The sequence below is a fragment of the Xenopus laevis genome, chromosome 8S (genome assembly GCF_017654675.1).
Source record: "Xenopus laevis strain J_2021 chromosome 8S, Xenopus_laevis_v10.1, whole genome shotgun sequence".
Classification (NCBI taxonomy): Eukaryota; Metazoa; Chordata; class Amphibia; order Anura; family Pipidae; genus Xenopus; species Xenopus laevis.
Window position 1 is genome coordinate 8,733,154 of NC_054386.1, and position 20,984 is coordinate 8,754,137.

The window sequence follows — 20,984 nt, forward strand, 5'->3', positions numbered from 1 at the left end:
CGGCATTATCACAATAGCAAAAAACAGTGCTCTGTTGTTTTTATGGCATGGGTTTTTTACCGGGCACAATTGGATGTAGTATCTCCCTGGAATAAAAGTTCAGTAGGATCAGCTGCCCTATACAGGATCTGAAATGCTTCTATACAGTATATTCAAAGCAAAGTTAACTTTAGTGCTTAACTGGTTGAAAAGGAATAATAAGAAAGTTTAACTGAGCTTTTGCCCAGCACTCTCTCAGCATGACATTATTGGACAGGGTGGCAGATCATACTATTACATACATTATGCACATCTCTTGATCCCTGATCCCTACCACTGTTTCTTCAGTGTGTTAGTTTTTTTGGTTTATGGGACTTGTGGCTGAAAACAGATAGATCTGCTTTAAAGGAAAACTATACCCCCAAAATGAACACTTAAACAACAGAAAGTTCATATCATATTAAGTGGCATATTAAAGAATCTTACCAAACTGGAATATATATTTAAGTAAATCTTGCCCTTTTACATCTCTTGCCTTGAGCCACCATTTCGTGATGGTCTGTGTGCTGCCTCAGAGATCACCTGACCAGAAATACTGCAGCTCTAACTGTAACAGGAAGAAGTGAGGAAGCAAAAGACACAACTCTGTCTGTTAATTGGCTCATGTGACCTAACATGTATGGTTTGTTGGTATGTTTGTGAGTACAGTGAATCCTACGATCCCAGGGGGCAGCCCTTATTTTTTAAAATGGCAATTTTCTATTTATAAATACCCAATGGCACATACTACTAGAAAAGTATATTATTATGAAAATGGTTTATTTACATGAAGCAGGGTTTTACATATGAGCTGTTTTATGCAATATCTTTTTATAGAGACCTACATTGTTTGGGGGGTATAGTTTTCCTTTAAAGACTACTCCCCTCAGGGGCGCTCTGCCAATAAGGCGAGCTGAGCTGCTCGCCTCAGGCAGCAGCGCCAGAGAGGATTCCAGGGGCAGCAAAAAGCCACTCCTGCACCTTTAAGAGACAAATTTCTGGTTTTTATCCCGGAAATTTGGCTGTACTATTGCGAGAGAGCACAATTGCGCTCTCCGCAATAGTGTTCCTGCCTCCCCTCCCGACAGGTAAGCCAGCGAGGGAGGGCGGCATTGCAGGAGCCGCCTCAGACGGCTCCTTCGTCAGAAACGGCGCTGCTCCCCCTGGGAGCCGATAGGCCCCCCTGACATTGCCATACCCCTAGTCAGACGCTTCACTGCATATTCTGTTAAACTTGTCTCGGGCTGTTCAGGGCAGGGCCGGAACTAGGGGTAGGCAGAAGAGGCAGCTGCCTAGGGCGCAACGACTGGGGGGCGCTGGGCAGCTACCTCTTCTACTAACCTCTAGACCGGACTTGGCACTGGATTTGCACCGGTAAATGGTGCTGTGTGGGTGGTTTTGAAAAGAGCCTCTGGGTGCGAGTGGATCAGTAGTCGGGGGGAGGGAGAGGAGCAGATTTAGCCGCCGAAGCAGTAGAGAGTGCGGCCCTGGCGCTTCAGAGCCTTAACGACATCCATAGTGGACTTGCGCCGGTGAATGGTGCTTGTTCGCATGTGCAAAAAATGCCTATGACGCGCATGTGCACAAGAATGCTGCTGACGCGCATGCACACAAGAATGCCACTGCACGCACACACAAACGCCGATGCTGCCGCGCGTGCACAAGATATGAGGATGGGGGGCGACCTGACTGACTGGGCTGCCTAGGGCGCCCGGCTGGCAAGGCCCGCCTCTGGTTCAGGGCTTTGAAGGGAAATATCCTTCGGTGTAGCACATCTACAGTGCTTGCAATAACTCCACTAACAAATTTTCACTTGAACTTTAGCAAAGGATTTGCAGACTCTTTTGCAAGCTTCATAATCTTCCTATATATTAACCATCAGCAAAGGTTATATATATATATAATACACAAAAGCCATGAATATCTTGTAAATTATATCCTTATAAACGGTGAGTAGTGATGTCATCAGTTATAAACGGTGAGTAGTGATGTAATTTCTGTCACATGACTCACTAAAATTTGTGTATTTTAATTAATAAAGTACCCCCAGTTGTAAAATATGAGGATATTATAAGTTACCTCGGAGTTCCATGACCTGTATAAAAACACTCGGCCTTCGGCCTCGTGTTTTTATATGGTCATGAAACTCCTCGGTAACTTATAATATCCTTATATTTTACAAGAGGGGGTACTTTATTCACTATATAATATAGTTGTGCAGTTTCCTGTCTCACCTATCCCAGTCCTTTAGAGAAGATAATCTAGGATTTAACTCAAACCATTTCAACCCTCATGTACTAAACAAAAGAGCAACAATATGCTTAATTAGTCATATATATTTAACAGATATTATAATTCCCAGTTATGACACTATCATATATGTACAATTTAGGGACATCAGTTTGCATATATTAACCAGGACAATGTTCTGGTGAAACCATTCGGCTGCTCAAATAATTTGTTCCATGCTGTGGAATCATAATGAGTGCATACATGTTGCCGTATATTTCTAATTAAATGCATCAACTCTAAGGGGGTTATTTATCAAAGTCCAAATTTATCTCAATCTTTTCTGAAAAAAACTAAAACCAAACGTACAATAAATAAATACAGCCATCCACAATTGTCTATAGAACCCATTAATCTACCAAAACAGCTTCTGCTTGTCCTTTGGGAACACTTGATTCAAGTTCCTCAAGAAACTCCTGTGATGTCTCCAGTTGGCTTTGTGTGTTTTCAGTAAGACTGTTGCTGTATGTCTGTAAAGTCTGACTTCTTCCGATTCTTTGGTACCTGCCATATTTATGTGGCTTTATTTTGTGTGCATACAGGTGTTCCAGCAGCTGACTTCTACTGAGAAATCTGTGTCCACACAATGTGCAACTCAGTTTTCTTTTGCGTAATAATGAAAAGTTGCAGTTTAATTCAATGGGATCTGCTTCTTTTGACAGCAAAGAAAGTTGGTTGAGCTGCAACTGCTCTGGCTGGCTTGAGTTTTGACATGACTCTTCACTTTTGTTTAGAAGGATGTTGCCAAGCCTGAAGCTTTCTGTATTCTCTATGTTTTCTAGTATTGGACGGACTTCTCCCAAGTCATCACTCTCTAGGATAGATGCAGGGACACCAAATGGGAGGGATTCAGATACATGTATATGCAGGTGATCCCTTAAAATCCCCCGAGATTGAAACTTCTCACCACAGTAATGGCAGGAATGATTTTTATTGGAAGTTTTTGTGAAAGTAGATTCTTCATCTTCTGGAGGTGATCTTGAAGCTTCAGGGTCACACGTTTCCTCCTTTATGAACACTGTTGTTTTCTGAAACTCTTCTAATGACTTCAAACTGCTACCAAACTGTACAGGGAAATTTGAGCTTTGCTGTTCCTGACTGACACCTTCAAGTCCAATAGCAAGTGACAGCTGTAACTGGGGGCGTTCTTCTTCTGGAGAAGACATCATGGTGGTTGTGGGATTTTCTCTCAAAGTGATTTTTTCCTTCTCTGGCTTTTGAGCTGTTGAAATCTGGATCCCATATAAATTAGAAGACTGTACCGTTTCAGCTGAAAACATTTTGATTGGCTCGTTGGCAGAAAGTGTCAGAAGGTTTGCATGGAGAAATCTTATTCCTTCATCTAAACGGACATGATCCACTGACTGTTTTGGGCATCTTCCAGTGTACATGACATGCAAAAGGTAACTGAATATGTCAGGCTGAATATCCGTTGGCTGAATCTTTATACACTCACTATAGAAAGAAAAACATAAAAAAACATATACTTTAACGCTATTGTAATTATGTATGTCTTAGGAAGGTTTGTTTCTTATTAAAAGTGACAGCAATGGAAAGGATAGTTTGCTCTACTGAGTCGCATAATAAGTAGTTTGTTACAGAATGCATAATAGTTAAAATGTATATGTGTATATGGAAATGTATATATATATATATATATATATTGGCAGTAGGAAGAAAAAGTTAAGGGTAAATAATACTAGACTGAAGGGAAAATGTTAAAAGTCTACAAGATATTAAAGGGATACTGTCATGGAAATTTTTTTTTTTTCAAAATGAATCGGTTAATAGTGCTGCTCCAGCAGAATTCTGCACTGAAATCCATTTCTCAAAAGAGCAAACCGATTTTTTTATATTCAATTTTGAAATCTGACATGGGGCTAGACATATTGTCAATTTCCCAGCTGCCCCAAGTCATGTGACGTGTGCTCTGATAAACTTCAATCACTCTTTACTGCTGTACTGTAAGTTGGAGTGATATCACCCCCTCCCTTTTTTGTCCCAGCAGCCAAACAAAAGAACAATGGGAATGTAACCAGATAGCAGCTCCCTAACACAAGATAACAGCTGCCTGGTAGATCTAAGAACAACACTCAATAGTAAAAACCCATGTCCCACTGAGACACATTCAGTTACATTGAGAGAGAAAAACAGCAGCCTGCCAGAAAGCATTTCTCTCCTAAAGTGCAGGCACAAGTCACATGACTGGGGGTAGCTGGGAAATTGACAAAATGTCTAGCCGCATGTCAGATTTCAAAATTGAATATAAAAAAATCAGTTTGCTCTTTTGGGAAATGGATTTCAGTGTAGAATTCTGCTGGAGCAGCACTATTAACTCATTCATTTTGGAAAAAAATTTTTTCCCCCATGACAGTATCCCTTTAAATAGAGAACCTGCATGTAAATCTGTTTAGGAAATTCAGGATTGGGGGTTAGACACCTAGAAGACTAAAGTCTTGCCAAAGTGGAAAGCATGTCTTTGGATGTGACAAACCCAAAGTGCATTTCATTAGAACCCATAGCGTTTTTTCTGCTCGAACTGGAGAAGCTGTCATTATATTCCGGTCCTAACAAACCTGGACTGATGGATGAAGATCATCTTGAAGTAGTTGGAAAATGCTGCAAGAACTGCTCTGTGGGCTTTAAAATATACATCTCCAATTGCAACTGTGCAGTCACAAAGAAATCCAAACTCACGCTGCATATTCAGCTGCTGGAGCAGGACTTGACTGTGGCAAGAAGAATCCATAGTTTCTTAAAAAAGAATAATAAAAATAGTAAAGTGAGTATATATTGGAGCCATTTATGGGAATAAAAATGCATGGGCATAAGAATATGTGGAAGAGAAAAAGTCGTTATGAATGCAGTCACACAAGCACAGACAGGCTTCAGTTCCCTATCAGGTCCTGCTAGCTGCTGATTGGTTCCTGTCCTACAGTGCAGTGAGCTGAGAGCCTCCGGCCCCCCTGCACAACCTGGGAATTCAGGAAGCAGGAAATAGAAGGGAAGGGATTATTAGGGTTTTTGTAGAAATATTCAATAAATCAGCCTGAAACACTACTTTTTTAAGCACAATAATGCATGGTACACAAAATGTCTCCTTTAAAGGGCAACTGTTAGGTAAAAATGTTATCCCCAACCAAAGGTGCGGGCTAATACAGCCCACATTCCGGTTGGGGATAACAGTAGTTTTTTTATTAAAAAAAAAAAAAAAAAGCCTCCCGCCAGCGCTACAATACCCGCATGTCAGGTCATTCACATGATGAAAATGTGCCATGAATTGCTCATTATGCGCATGCGAGTGACACAACATGGCTGCTGGTGTGGGTAGCGTAGTGCTGGCGGGAGTTTTTTTTTTTAAAAAAAAACGACTGTTATCCCCGACCGGAATGCAGGCTCTATTAGCCTGCACCTTTGGTGGGGGATAAAGTGCCCTTTAAAGAGCTCCCTCCTAGGAGTATCCTAGCACTTGTGGGGGGCAATTCTTAAAAAAAAAAAACTACTGTTACCCCCAATCAGAGTGAGGTTGGGCTAAAAATTATTATTATCTTCAAGAATGGCCCTTTATTGGAGCTCCCGCTATGGACCCTGTTCCCCAGGGAATATTTTTTTAAAAAACATCAGTGGCAAGGGCCTATAAACTATTAAAATAATACATTGGCGGCCAGGGGTTTAAAAAAAACCAAAAACACACATTGGTGTTCAACAGAACTGAACTTGTCGCTTCAGGACTTTAACTTCGGGACTTTTCGTGACTTCGGGTCTTTTCACCACTTCAGGACTTCAACCTCGGCTGCTTTCGTAACTTTGGGTCTTTTCGCCGCTTCAGGACTTCAACTTCGGCTGCTTTTGTGACTTCGGCTCTTCTCGCCGATTCGGGTCTTCAAGTTTGGCTGCTATCGTGATTTCGGGTCTTTTTGCCACTTCAGGACTTCAACTTTTGCTCGCTTCGTGACTTTGGGTCTTTTCACTGCTTCAAGACTTCAACTTCTGCTCGCTTCGTGACTCTGGGCCCCCTTCAGGCCCGGTACACTTGTACCCCCTGATGGTGGCCCTGCCTACATATAGGGTTGCCACCCAGCTGGTATTTAACCGGCCTAGCCGGAAAAACGGGTCTCAAGGCCGGTGCCGGTATTAAAAAAATACTTTCAATTACACTGCCTCTCTGAGGAAAGGAACCACCATTATCAAGTAGCTTCGCTGCTCCCTCCTCCATCCCTGCTCAGATTCCCAGCTCTGAGGCACTTGGGACATCACGGCGCTCATGTGACGTCACAATCTCGCGTGATGAGATTTTTGGGCAGCGTGACTGGTGTCCATAAAGACAAGAGGGCGGGAGAACAGGTGCCATTATTGTTCTTACTGTACTACCGACACAGGCTCCCCATGCTGCTCCTCTCGTGAGCTCTCTCCCTGCTCACTCAGGAGTTGGAAGCGCTGCTGGCACAAGGGGTGGGACTTTGGGCGGGGCTTAGGCCGGTAATTTGTTTTAGAAAAGGTGCAACTCTACCTACATATACAGCACTTTATACATAAAACTATACATAGAAATGCAGTAAGGGCTCGTTTATAAGCACTGGGCTATTTGCGCTGAGGCAGTAACCCATAACAACCAACCAGTGATGGACTCTTCCAGACAGCTGCAGCTTGAACACAAAGGGGCAGATTTATCAAGGGTCGAATTTCGAGGTGGAAAATACTTCGAAATTCGACCATCAAATAGAATTCTGTGACATTCGAAGTCGGAGGATTTTATTCATCGTACGATCGTATTCCGATCGTACTTCGAATTGTACGATTCGAATGATTTTATCGAACGATTTTCCTTCGATACCCAAAAACTTAGAAATATGCTCTGGCAGATCCCCATAGGATAACATAGCACTTCGGCAGGTTTAAGTTGGCGAAGTATTGAAGTCGAATTTTTCTTTAAAGAGACAGTACTTCGACTATCGAATGGTCGAATATTCGAACGATTTTTACTTCGAGTCGAAGTAAATTTGAAGTCGTAGTATCCTGTTCGATGGTTGAAGGATCCAAAAAATTACCTTGAAATTTGAACTTTTTGTACTTCGAAAATTCACTGGAACCTTAGTAAATGTGCCCCAAAGTGATGAGTTGCCCGGGTTACTGCCCAATGTTTATGAATGAGCCTCAGTACAATGAAGCAGAAAGACTAAAATAATAAGTAGATGCTGCAGTGAAAAAAAACAGTTACAACTTGTTGCAAATCTCATTTTAAAGCAAGAAATTGCACGAAACCCAATTTTATTCAAGGAATGTAACGAAAGCCGCACTCGCTAATGTTCAATGCGCGGAAGCATCTCACTAACACGCCGCCGAAATAGTTCCAGGCGCTAATTGCGCCTCAGAACTACGATTTATTGACAGCGCAGGAGAGCAAGTCCTTATGTGGAATGTCATTTCCGCCCCGCGGCCACAGCCGGGCCAATAAACCGTCACCAAACAAGCTCAGATCAGCGCAACCATTCAAAATGAAACCGAGGTGTAGGCGGAGGCCAACGACTCCCTAAGCTCCTCCCACCATAGCCCGCTCCCCCATGATTCCCTGCGCTCACTCACCGTGCACAGCAAGCTCTCCCTCCCAGTACTTGAAACGCAGCTTGGAACCACCGGCTCTCGCACAATCTCGCGATGGCACCGACAAGAGGACAGTCATGTGACCATGCTTTATGGCTTATTGTGTAGTTATATTACAACTTGGTGCTAGTTCAGATTTTGCCAGTGTACGTTGTCTCTATGAGTTCACCATCCATTTAGATGGTGTTTATTACTGTACATGCTGTCAGCTTTTCATTCTTAAATGGGAAGCATCGTCGCCCGCACAAAGTTAAATGGGTGGTTTACCTTTAAAGGGATCCTGTCATCGGAAAACATGTTTTTTTCAAAACGCATCAGTTAATAGTGCTACTCCAGCAGAATTCTGCACTGAAATCCATTTCTCAAAAGAGCAAACAGATTTTTTTATATTCAATTTTAAAATCTGACATGGGGCTAGACATTTTGTCAATTTCCCAGCTGTCCCTGGTCATGTGACTTGTGCCTGCACTTTAGGAGAGAAATACTTTCTGGCAGGCTGCTGTTTTTCCTTCTCAATGTAACTGAATGTGTCTCAGTGGGACATGGGTTTTTACTATTGAGTGTTGTTCTTAGATCTACCAGGCAGCTGTTATCTTGTGTTAGGGAGCTGCTATCTGGTTACCTTCCCATTGTTCTTTTGTTTGGCTGCTGGGGGGGGAAAAGGGAGGGGGGTGATATCACTCCAACTTGCAGTACAGCAGTAAAGAATGATTGAAGTTTATCAGAGCACAAGTCACATGACTTGGGGCAGCTGGGAAATTGACAAGATGTCTAGCCCCATGTCAGATTGCAAAATTGAATATATAAAAATCTGTTTGCTCTTTTGAGAAATGGATTTCAGCGCAGAATTCTGCTGGAGCAGCACTATTAACTGATTCATTTTGGGAAAAAAATGTTTTCCCATGACAGTATCCCTTTAAGTAAACTTTTAGGGGCCCATTTACTTAGCTTGAGTGAAGGAATAGAATAAAAAAAACTTCGAATTTCGAATGTTTTTTTGGCTACTTCGACCTTCAACTTCGAATCGAACGATTCGAACTAAAAATCGTTCGACTATTCGATAGTCTAAGTACTGTCTCTTTAAAAAATAACTTTGACCCCCTAGTTCGCCACCTAAAACCTACTGAAGTCAATGTTAGCCTATGGGGAAGGTCCCCATAGGCTTAGCTATCTTTTTTTGGTCGAAGAAAAATCGTTCGATCGATGGATTAAAATCCTTCGAAACGAACGAATTGCGGTAAATCCTTCGACTTCGATATTCAAAGTCAAGGATTTAACTTCAACAGTTGAATATCGAGGGTTAATTAATCCTCAATATTCGACCATAAGTAATTTTACCCCTTAGTATGTAATAGAACGGCCAACTTTTCCATTGGTTTTCATTATTTATTTTAGTTATTTGCTTTTTCTTCTGAATCTTTCCAGCTTTCAGATGGGCGTCGCTGACCCCATCTAAAAAACAAATGCTCTGTAAGCAGTGTCAGAAATAGGATGCCTGGGGCCAACCAGGAAACCTCATTTTAAGGGCCCACCCCACCCTGTACAAAATAGCGCCCATAAATAAATCTCAAAATCAAAATATTTATTGAAAAAAATAAAAAAAAACAAACATGTGGCCGTAATAATATTAAATTAAAATATCTTGTTCAACTCTCCAGTTTGGAATTTCAGCACTGATCTGGTTTCTAGAGCCTAAATTACCCTAGCAACCAGGCAGTGGTATGAGTCAGAAGAAGGCAAACAATTTGAAAACTATACAAAATAAAAATTATACAAAATAAAAAAACACTAGACATATTGTCAGTTTCCCAGCTCCCCCCCAGTCATTTGACTTGTGCCAGCATTTTAGGATGGAACTGCTTTCTGGCAGGCTGTTACTTCTCCTACTTATTGTAACTGAATGTGTCTCAGTGGCACATCGATTTTACTATTAAGTGTTGTTCTTAGATCTACCAGGCAGCTGTTATCTTGTGTTAGGGAGCTGTTATCTGGTTACCTTCCCATTGTTCTGTTGTTTGGCTGCTGGGGGGGGAGGTTTTATCAGAGCAGAAGTCACATGACTGGGAGCAGCTGGAAAACTGACAATATGTCTAGCCCCATGTCAGATTTCAAAATTAAATATAGAAAAATCTGTTTGCTCTTTTGAAAAATGGATTTCAGTGCAGAATTCTGCTGGAGCAGCACTATTAACTGATGCGTTTTGAAAAAAACGTTTTCCCATGACAGTATCCCTTTAAGAAAAAAAACATTCTTATTTTTGATTGATTTGCTTTTTTTTTGTATCTGTAATAATAAAAAAGGTGAGTATCTTCGTATTAGTAAATGTTTTCCATGTACAGTATTGGCCAGATTATTGTTCGGGTTTCATAAGGCTGAAAAGCAAACAGAAAGTTCAGACCCCAATAAGCCTTATAAAAACTGAAATATTCGGGTCAAAACCAAACAGGTGACAAACCTATTCCCGAATATTGCCTCTTGCACTGGTTGAGTGACATGAGGGGGGGGGGACAGGGTTTGTTGCTGGTAAAAAAAATATGTTTTCTGTAGGGATGCACCGAATCCACTATTTAGGATTCGGCCGAACCTCTGAATCCTTCGTGAAAGATTCGGCTGATTACTGAACTGAATCCTAATTTGCATATGGGGTGGGAAGGGGAAAACATTTTTTACTTCCATGTTTTGTGACAAAAAGTCACGTGATTTCCCTCCCCGTCCCTAATTTGCATATGCAATTAGGCGGTCTGAGGCGGGCTTCTTTTGCAGCCCCTCCCCTCACCAGAGAGGGCAGGGGCGGTCCATGTCGCTGAGTGCAAAGAGTGCAATTACGCTCTCTGCACTAGAAGAGCCGAATTTCCGGGTTGAAAACCAGAAATTCGGTTCTTAGTTACCAGGAGCTGCATTTTTGCTGCCCCTGGCAACCAGGGGGGCGCTGCCGCCTGAAGCAAGTTGCTCAACTCGCCTCATTGGTGGAGCGCCTCTGGGTGCATCCCTAGTTTTCTGTGATTTGTGACCAGCACAAAAGGAGGCGAAGTTGAAGTCCTGAAGCCACGAGTTCAATTCCACTGAACACCAATTTTTTTTTTTTAATCCCCTGGGTACCAATGTATTATTTTAATAATCTATAGGCCCCAGGCACCAATGTTTTTTTAAAAAAAAAAAATATATATATATATTCTCTGGGGCAGCAATTTTTTTTTCTACTTGTAAGGGGGACCCAATGTTTTGTTTTATTTGTTTTAACTTGTAGGGGGGCCCTGACCATCAATAGCTTTTTTAGCGCTGATGTCTGTGTGGTCCTTTAACTGTGGTGTGGGCGGGATCTGGGGTGGGCGGGGCATCAAAAATGTTGTTGTAGGGCCCCGTGATTTCTAATGGCGGCCCCGGTGTGTCTTGTGAATTTTACTGTAAGGAGCAATGACTGTGCGAGTGGTAATGACTAATAATTACAGGATGTGGTGAGAGAAATCACTGGGGCGCCGCACAGTCTTTCATAAATGTGAATTAATTCCCTAAACTGAGTGAATTGCGCGTATGGCCGGCAGGGGGCGTGTGCACGCAGCGCAGGGAGCAGATACGCGGAAGAAGTGCGGTACAGCCTCCTCTTCTCCTCAGTAGTCCCGGGGCTGCGGACGGTGGGAAGGGGAGAGTCACTGACTCATTGAGTCGGCGCTGATAGTGACGGTGGACTCGGGCTCCTGACAGGACCAATTCCTCCTTCCGGGCGACTACGAGCTTCACTTCCGGTTACTCGTGAGACATTCAGCAAGTCCAGCCCATGTCATCCCTGCGCGAAACAGCCGTATTTACCTGCAGCCGACTATCAGCGCGAGTGTAAGTAGTGAACTGTCTGTTAATTTCCCCTTTAAACCACAAGATCGGATTGTCAGCACTAGTTTCTACATCACTTGGGCTTTTGCTATTAAGTGTGTTGACATGAGAGCTGGTGCGGAAGGGGTTAAATGTGCAGCGGAGCGTGAGAGTTCCCGGGTTATGCGAATGATTGACAGCTGTGGGGACGCGCAACGTGCTGCTCTCAGGGGCTCCCTGATTGGCTGGCCGTAGGTTGTGACGTTGGCGGAGAGCTGGTCAGGCTTGGGGGCGTGTTTGTACGCGTTGTCCTTTCTGCTCTGCGTCTGCCCGTAGGGACAAACTAGTCTGCGTCATTTCTCTTTACTGACTTTGTTGTGAGGGAGACTGGAAACGTTCTGCTGTATCCGAAATGCATTTTTTTTCTTTTGTTTTATGTCGTACAGCCCATTAGAGCATTTCAACCAAAACATTGTCCCCATCATAAGAGCCACAGATTCAATAAAAAAAGGCCCTGACATTTCAGTTACACAGCTGCCCAATATATAGTGACTGTCTATGGCCATTTACAGCAGCCCCTCTGGCATTTGCCACAGCCGTCTTCACAATGCCAAACCCTGGCCCCTATGGCTACTGTTTCATTATGTCTGTACTTAGGGTTAGCCCGGCCGGTGCCAGTATTACAGATTTACCAGAAAAGTAGCTGCCAGTAAATGTGTAATACCCTTATCAAGACCCCTTGGCAGCCCCTAATCCCCTGGAAACGTAACTTTTGTCCTCCTGGCGATCTCCGAAACGCAGCCCCGCCCCTTATATATCATGCCCCGCCCCCACCAGCCCGTAAAAATTTTAGGAAAAGATGGCAACCCTATCTGCACTCTACACGCATCCTACAGGCAATGGGCAACTATAACACATCTCTATGCTTATTTGCTCCTGATGAAACCATCCAGTTTGTGTATGTACAGAAGAAAAGGGGGAGGTTTTTAGCAAAAATAGCAGCCACCACCCCAGTTTATGTACGACTTTATTTATAAAACACTAAGGACCCACGTCACTGTACAATAAACGTATGTACAGGGAGGGCAAGTAACTACTGATACACAAAATCTTCAGGGCTGGGTTGAGCTCTTTTCTTGCTCTCCCCACCTGCAACCTAGCAACAAAATAACGGGGAAAACGTGTAAAGTAGAGCTCACCTGTCCTGTGTTACCGAAGCTCGTCTCCCTTCCAGCGGGATCCGGCAAGAACTATGCAGGTTCGCAATCCCGTATCAACACAGCACCAATTTAGTTCAGCGCATGGGAGCTCAGCCGTAGTAACATCTGAGATGCACAAATATTCATCAATAAATTTCTTTATTGTGGCAAACTGTGAAAAAGTGGCAATGACAGTGCAACTCAGCCTATGCGTTTCGTGCCCAAACTGCCGGCACTTCTTCAGCTCTGAATTACCGGGCTGTCTGGGTCAAAACCGGATGGGTGGCAACCCTAGCCGGGCCAGGTGTGGGTTGGTAGGGGGCAGGTTAGGTTCTTTAGCTCTGAAGAAGTGCCGGCAGTTTGGGCACAAAATGCGTTAGCTCAGTTGTATGGTCTGCCACTTTTTCACATTGCTTGCCACAATAAAGCCATTTGTTGATGAAGATTTGTGCGTCTCAGATGTTACTTCGGCAGAGCTCCCACGCGCTGAACTAAATTGGTGCTGCTTAAATTTATAGACTCACACGGGTGTATAAATAGAGGGGGAACAGTGGGCTGGACCTATCGTTGCCACCTTTTACCCCTTGGAGGGGGCGGGCTGTGATGACAGGGGCGTGGCTATGACTCGTGATTGGACGATCGCCGTGTCAGTCTTGCAGAATCCTGCCCGGTTTTCCAAATTTGGAGAACCGGGCAGGCAGTTTAGACCCAGGAAGCCCTTCAAATTACCGGGCTGTCTTAGTCAAAACTGGACAGGTGGCAACCCTAGCCAGGCCAGGTTAGGGTCGAGAAAAAGGTCCCTGGCCCGTAGATCTTGCAGTAATTGTACAGTCTAAGTGATTTTAAAGGGATACTGTCATGGGAATTTTTTCTTTTCTTCAAAACTCATACTAATAGTTAATAGTGCTGCTCCAGCAGACTTCTGCACTGAAATCTTTTTCTCAAAAGAGCAAATCGACATGGGGCTAGACATATCAGTTTCCCAGGTGCCCCCAGTCATGTAACTTGTGCTCTGATAAACTTCAGTCACTCTGGAGTGATATCCCACCCCATTAGTCTCCCCAAATATCATTTTACATGGTAGAGTAAATTATTTGCAAACCGTGTAATTTAGAAATAATAACTATACCATAAGAATCATGACAGAATCCATTTAGGGTTAGGGCACACGGGCAGATTCGGGGAGATTAGTCTCCTGGCGACAAATTTTCTCTTCTTTGGGGGCGACTAATCCCCCCCCCCCGAACTGCCTTCCCGCTGGCTAAAATGTAAATCGATGGCGGGTTGGCACTCGGCACGATTTGTTTTCTGAAGGCGCCCGAAGTTTATTTGTGAGGCAACTTTGGGCGACTTAGGAAAACGAATCGTTCCGAGTGCCATCGATTTATATTTTAGTCTGCGGGGAGGCAGTTCGGGGAGATTTGTCGCCGGACGACTAATCTCCCTAAATCTGCCTGTGTACCCTGACCCTTAAGGTAGAAGTTGAGTTTAATGACCAAATGTGGCCAGGCAACAGTTTGCTGAGCAAAATCTTACAAATAATAGTTTTTTTGTATTTATTGATTATAAAGTGCTAATAAATCACGTATATACATTTTCTTTTTTTTTTAGATATTGACAAAGTAAAAGGAAATCAAGAAGATGGACAGGTCTAGTCATTGTAGTTATGTTCTCCAGCAACTTTACAATCAGAGGGAATGGGGATTTCTTTGTGACTGCTGTATTGCTATTGATGACATCTACTTTCAAGCCCACAAGGCTGTTCTAGCTGCTTGTAGTTCTTACTTTAAAATGATGTTTATAAATCACCAGAACACCGTTTCCCAAATAAATCTCAGCAGTGTGAAGATTAGTGCACAATGCTTTGATCTTATTTTGCAATTTATGTACTTGGGAAAAATACTTCACCTCCCTGAAGATTTTGATCAGTTAAAGGAAGCAATGAGCTATCTTCAACTGTATGTTATCCCTGAATGCCTGGAGGACATACAGGATGTGAATTCTTCCAACCTAAAATGCTCCTCTACAGCCTCTAGTAGCCTAAGTGGTAAGATGGTTTTTGGTGTGCGTATGTATGAGGAATCCGCATCCAAGACTGTAGAAGAGCCAAATCGATGGATGTCAGACCCTGCCTTATCTTTAAATATGAAGCAAGAAAAAAGGGCAGACGGCGGCTTAAAGCCCTTGTTCCAAAAACAGATGTCTGAGGTTGTTAAAAAGATTACTCCCTCAAAATTGTCAAACACAAGGGAGCGTGGGTCCAGGCGTTTTGGAAGGAGTTTTACTTGTGACAGTTGTGGATTTGTATTCAGTTGTGAGAGACTTCTGGATGAGCATACATTAACCTGCACCAACAGGCACACATATCAAAGCAAAGAAGCAGGTGGTAGTGAACAGAATGAACAAGGGTCGCCAAATCCTAAACAGTCCCCATTGGAAGAGGGCAGGTGTAAAGTTGACTCCAGTCAATCTAATGAGGATTCCCTGTCACCTGGAAGTGCAAAACATTTTTTGGCTGATTTAGAGCAAATGAAAAACACAGTTGTCGAAACTACGGATAAAAACCCAGTAATTATTAAAATTGAGTCAGATGATTGTTCTCTTGTAGAAATGGATGATATTAATATTGTTAAAATATCAGATAAAGATTACTTTGATCCGTCGGATGTTGACGATTTGGAAGACGAAGCCGATGAAACGCTTAGTAATTACTGTGTGGATGAACGGTACAGCAAAGAGGGGAAATATGTTCATAGCCAAAATACACAACAAAAAGAGAGAAACGGCAGAAAAGGAATACGATTTGTGAATAGCAGAGAAGATGCACCAGCAGAGGATGATCATGAGACTTCCTGTGAGCTTTGCGGCTTGACCGTTACAGATGACGATCTTTCATCTCATTACTTATCTAAACACATAGAAAATATATGTGCCTGTGGAAAATGTGGGCAAATATTGGTGAAGGGCCGTCAGTTACAGGAGCATGCACAACGCTGTGGAGAGCCACAGGAGCTAATGGAAGGCAGTTCTAGAAACAGTGAAGGAAGAATACTTTATGGTGAGGCTATAGAGGAACCTTCTGCAGTGGGTGATATGCTTGGTGAGATATGGGATAATGTCAATGACGGTACTCTAATTAGAAATAGTAGTCCAAAAAAGCAAATTTATAAACATTCAGCTTGTCCATATCGCTGTCCCAACTGCGGCCAAAGGTTTGAGAATGAAAATCAGGTGGTAGAGCACATGTCTCAGTGTTTGGATCATGAAGGTTACAGACATTCTGTTTCAGATGAGAATGAGCGAGATCACAGAAGAAAGCATTTCTGTGATATTTGTGGTAAAGGGTTTTATCAGCGCTGTCACTTACGGGAACATTACACAGTGCACACTAAAGAAAAGCAGTTTGCCTGTCAGACTTGTGGAAAGCAATTTCTTCGAGAGCGCCAGCTTCGACTGCATAATGATATGCACACGGGAATGGCCAGGTACGTGTGCTCCTTATGTGACCAAGGGAACTTCCGAAAACATGACCATGTCCGTCACATGATTTCTCACTTGGCAGCTGGGGAAACTATATGCCAAGTCTGCTTTCAGATTTTCTCAAGCAATGAACTCTTGGAAGAGCACATGGATATTCATCTTTACACATGTGGTGTTTGTGGTGCAAAATTTAACCTGCGCAAAGACATGAGGTCACATTATAATGCGAAGCATTTTAAAAAAGCATAGTCCGCACATCATTCGGACTTCTCAGTGATGAAACCCCTATGGATTTAAATAGAGAAGGCTAATGCAAAAAGCATGTATTGTTACATACAATATAACTTAAGGAGGTAGGAAGCAATGTGCACTCCAAAGTTACCTTTTTGTTTATAAATACAGTTAACTGTACAAGAGGTGCATCCTACTGAAAGAAATTACGGTCACTTCTTAAAGGGAAGTCATGGGAAAACATGTTTTTTTTTTCAAAACACATCAGTTAATTGTGCTGCTCCAGCAGAAGTCTGCACTGAAATCCATTTTTCAAAAGAGCAAACAGATTTTTTTTATATTCAGTTTTGAAATCTGACATGGGGCTAGACTTATTGTCAATTTCCCAGCTGCCCCAAGTCATGTAACTTGTGCTCTGATAAACTTCAGTCACTCTTTACTGCTGTACTGCAAGTTGGAGTAATATCACCCCCTCCCTTCCCCTCCCCCAGCAGCCAAACAAAAGAACAATGGGAAGGTAACCAGATAGCAGCTCCCTAACACAAGATAACAGCTGCCTGGTAGATCTAAGAACAACACTCAATAGTAAAAGCCAAGTCCCACTGAGACCGATTCAGTAACATTAAGTAGGAGAGATAACAGCCTGCCAGAAAGTAGTTCCATCCTAAAGTGCAGGCACGAGTCACATGACTGGGGGCAGCTGGGAAACTGACAACATGTCTAGCCCCATGTCAGATTTCAAAATTGAATATAAAAAAAAAAATCTGTTTGCTCTTTTGAGAATTGGATTTCAGTGCAGATTAGCATTATTAACTGATGCGTTTTGAAAAAAACATGTTTTCCCATGACAGTATCCCTTTAAGTTACTCATAGTACATGGAATCATTTAAACTTGTATCTGTGAATATTAATGCATGCTCCTACACCCCAGATCTACGTGTAGATAGTCCTTTAATATAGGAAATGCATAGAGGGGACCCATTAGCTGTTGCCAGAAAATACCCCCACCCCCCAACTTGCAATTTTTTTTTTAAAATATTAATTTACCAGTGCCATCCCTTAATTTAACTTTTTTATAATCATAAAATAGTCTTGCTATTGACTAATATTAGAGGTTAATATTTCACATTTGTGTACCTAGTAAGTTCACTGTCTTTGTTAGTTCTGCCTCAGAACAATCTCTTTCAGTTAAACCTCTAAGGGTAATCTCCTCACAAGGAAACTTCGGACGGCTTCGGAAAACGAATCGCCGCGTGTGATTAGCGCCGGCGATTTTTCATTTTAGCCAGCGCAGAGTGAGGGAAGGCGTTCTGGCAGATTGGTTGCCGCAAAGTCAAGGCGATTAGTTGCCAGGCGACTATATCTCCCCAAATCGCCCAGTGTGCCCTTACCCTAATTGTAAATGCCCATTTCAGATAAAAGGTCATATTCATATAGGCAGTAACTTACCTCAAGCATGTATAACATGTAAATGTTTTTTTTTGTTTTTTTTTTACAAGGAAGACAAACAATAATTTCTCCCAATTTTCTTTACTCAATTTACACTGTTTTCAGGCACAAGCAAACACTCATTATCTAATCATATTCCATGTAAATTAGTCCTTAAATTAGTAACTGGAGATAAAGGTTTAGATAATGAATAATGTTTTTCATAAACATTACAATAATGCAGATCTGTATACACACTTTAGTGACCTCTATGGGAATCGTAAGACCTTTCTCATACACTGTAGAGCTCTAATGGCGGACAATTATAGCTACCGGGAAAGTATTAGATGGTAAATATTTTATAACTTGGTATGTCTGAATCAGGGTTGTCTGTAAAAATGTAAAAGACGGAATATAACGTTTTATATGTTGTCAAAATTGTAATACATATATAAGAATAGATGCAAAGTTAAGGCAAGTTTGTATTCCTAATATAAGCTTTCACAATGTTGTCAGACAAAGTTTCTGTTAATGTCCTAATAAATGACAAAGGACACTGAAAACCTAATATACTGAAGTAGTGTAATGCTGTGGCATCTATTTATTGGCTTCTTGTACTGATCGTGATCACACTAACAGACCACCATCAGGGGGACATGGGGGTACAACTGTACTGGGGGTAAAGGTGGGCCTGGCTGTTCTCGAAAGTTCATGCTGACCTGAAGCCGCTCCGGAAAGACCGGAAGCCGCGCTAAAGCTGTCGGATAAATGTAGTTCATACCTGCGATTTCTCCTTCACTTCCTGTATCTTCAGGACATCCGGCACGTCGCATGCGTTTTATCACATGGCGACATATCGGCTTGAGCCACACCGCCGAGTTCTACCCTTAGAGGTTGTGGAATTAGGCTCATGGCAGAGAATTTCCAGTACCTTACTGCAACTGTTTTGGATCATTAATAAAAACCCACTGGCCCTAATGTTGCATTGGTCTCTTCAGCTTGGCAAGCACTAAAGCTGGCCATAGATGTTAAGATTTTTAAAAGATCAGATCCTGATCGCGAGACCACGATCTTCTCAGAACGATCGTACGAATCTACCATCAACTAAAAAGACCAATTTACCAGGAAAACAAAGGGGAGCTGCCTGCTTGGCCCTGCAAACATAGAGAGATTGCACTGGGACCGACAAAGATTTTTTGACCTGGCCGATCAATTTCCCGACAGATGTCGGCTGAAAAATCGTAAGATGTACGATCGTTCGAATACCACTAACCGCACGATAATTTCGAAGGATTGGTCGGGCTTCCCTAAAATCGGTCGTTCGGCAAGAAGAATCGTCGCGTCTATGGGGACCTTAAAACACTTCTCTTAAAAGAGAACTAAACCCTTAAAATGAATATGGCTAAAAATGCCATATTTTATACACTGAATTTATTGCACGAGGCTAAAGTTTGAGCTTGTCAATAGCAGCAATGATCCAGGACTTCAAACTTGTCACAGGGGGTCACCATCTTGGAAAGTGTCTGTGACACTCACATGCTCAGTGGGCTCTGATTGGCTGTTGAGAAGCTAAGCTTAGGGCTCGTCACTAATTATCCAGCAGAAAATGAGCTTCCCTGGCTGTAATATTAAACAGGTTTGCTGATTATTAAATTCTGATGCTAATTGCACTGGTTTCTGTGCTGCCATGTAGTAATTATCTGTATTAATTACTAATCAGCCTTATATTGTGACATTTCTATTTTATGTGTACTGTATATTGTGAGTGGCTCCCTAAGCTCAGTAAGTGACAGCAGCACAGAGCATGTGCAGTGAATCAGCAGAAAAGAAGATGGGGAGCTACTGGGGCATCTTTGGAGACACAGATCTTTACTGCTAAAGGGCTGTGGTTGCCTTGGGCTGGTACAGAAGCACAAAACATAATGTACAACATTTCTAGCTACTTCTTTAGTTAGACTTTAGTTCTCCTTTAATCAGGGGTGTTCGTTTGTATAAAATTCTCATTCATCAGGAGTGCTTTAAAGGAGAACTAAACCCCCCTTTAGCCAAAAGTCCCCTATGGCCCCCTCCCTCCTGCTGTGTTACCTCTGAATTGTGCCCCCTCTAGAAATACTTACTGCACATGCTGAGTCAGCTCAGCGGAGCTCACAAGCACCATCTTCAGCTATTCATTTTCTATTCTTTTCTTCGGTATTATTCGGGTCCCTGTGGCAATTTCTGTTACTTTTGGCGCATGCGCAGTTGCCGCGACTTGGAAGATTGCTCCGCTGTACTGACTCTGCATGTTCGGTCAGCATTTCTAGAGGAGACACAATTCAGGGGTAACACTGTGCAGGGGGGAGGCAGGGAGGGGGGCCAGTTGGGACTTTTGGCTAAAGGGGGTTTAGAGTAGACCTCACATTATGCTTCATAAGTTGCCTTTGCATTCTGGTTTATCCAGTATAAGATGTGTACTGTAGGTGGCACTGTTTTGCTACTTTTATTTATTGTCCAAAAGGAAAGCAGTAGGTGTAACTGGTGTCATCTGATAGAATAACTGTGTTCTTGCGTTTAATATACTATGCTAAATAATTGAGAAAAGTCAGTTTTATAATTATACCTTTGATCGTCTTATGAAGAAAGAAAAAAAATTATTAATTTTAAGTTGTTTGCCTCTTCGGTTTATGTATATTTTATACATAGATTTTTACATTCCATGTATTTTAAAACATACCCTGATTTTCCAGAAATATGCCATTTTTCAAACTGAACTGTTTTGGATTATGTAGAGCAGATATTGGACCAATATAATGGTGCCGGTTTGATAACGTGGGTTGCTATAAAGTTGGGTACCTGAGGCATTGTGTAAGAGCCACAGACAGAACAGGAAGGAAGTCTGGAAAGAGAAATACATTCCTACTTGAAAGCTATTCAGACAGGAATTGAAATGTA

General features: G+C 42.4%; 2 protein-coding genes across 4 annotated transcripts; one reads left to right on the forward strand and one right to left on the reverse strand.

The window, feature by feature from the left end:
- Window positions 1-2,339: 2,339 nt before the first annotated feature.
- zbtb25.S (zinc finger and BTB domain containing 25 S homeolog) lies at window positions 2,340-8,009 on the reverse strand. 3 transcript variants are annotated; one of them, XM_018232047.2, is made up of 3 exons: window positions 7,891-8,009; window positions 4,884-5,061; window positions 2,340-3,762 (listed from the first exon to the last, which is right to left on the reverse strand). In XM_018232047.2, the coding sequence occupies exons 1-3, from the start codon at window positions 7,985-7,987 to the stop codon at window positions 2,658-2,660; spliced, it is 1,380 nt and encodes a 459-aa protein (XP_018087536.1). In that variant the 5' UTR covers window positions 7,988-8,009; the 3' UTR covers window positions 2,340-2,657.
- A 3,243-nt stretch (window positions 8,010-11,252) lies between these two features.
- zbtb1.S (zinc finger and BTB domain containing 1 S homeolog) lies at window positions 11,253-16,947 on the forward strand. The gene is made up of 2 exons (XM_018232296.2): window positions 11,253-11,739; window positions 14,526-16,947. Exon 2 carries the CDS (start codon window positions 14,556-14,558, stop codon window positions 16,641-16,643), a length of 2,088 nt encoding a protein of 695 aa, XP_018087785.1. The 5' UTR covers window positions 11,253-11,739; window positions 14,526-14,555; the 3' UTR covers window positions 16,644-16,947.
- The last annotated feature ends 4,037 nt before the right edge of the window (window positions 16,948-20,984 follow it).

What these genes read in the sequence shown, in the direction of transcription:
- zbtb25.S (XM_018232047.2), bottom strand. Translation starts at nt 7,987, where the DNA reads ATGACTGTCCTCTTGTCGGTGCCATCGCGAGATTGTGCGAGAGCCGGT. An exon ending in GGGAGAGCTTGCTGTGCACG is followed by an intron (nt 5,062 to 7,890) that starts GTGAGTGAGCGC and finishes TTCTTTTTTAAG; the next exon opens with AAACTATGGATTCTTCTTGC. An exon ending in ATCTTCATCCATCAGTCCAG is followed by an intron (nt 3,763 to 4,883) that starts GTTTGTTAGGAC and finishes TTCTTTCTATAG; the next exon opens with TGAGTGTATAAAGATTCAGC.
- zbtb1.S (XM_018232296.2), top strand. Translation starts at nt 14,556, where the DNA reads ATGGACAGGTCTAGTCATTGTAGTTATGTTCTCCAGCAACTTTACAAT.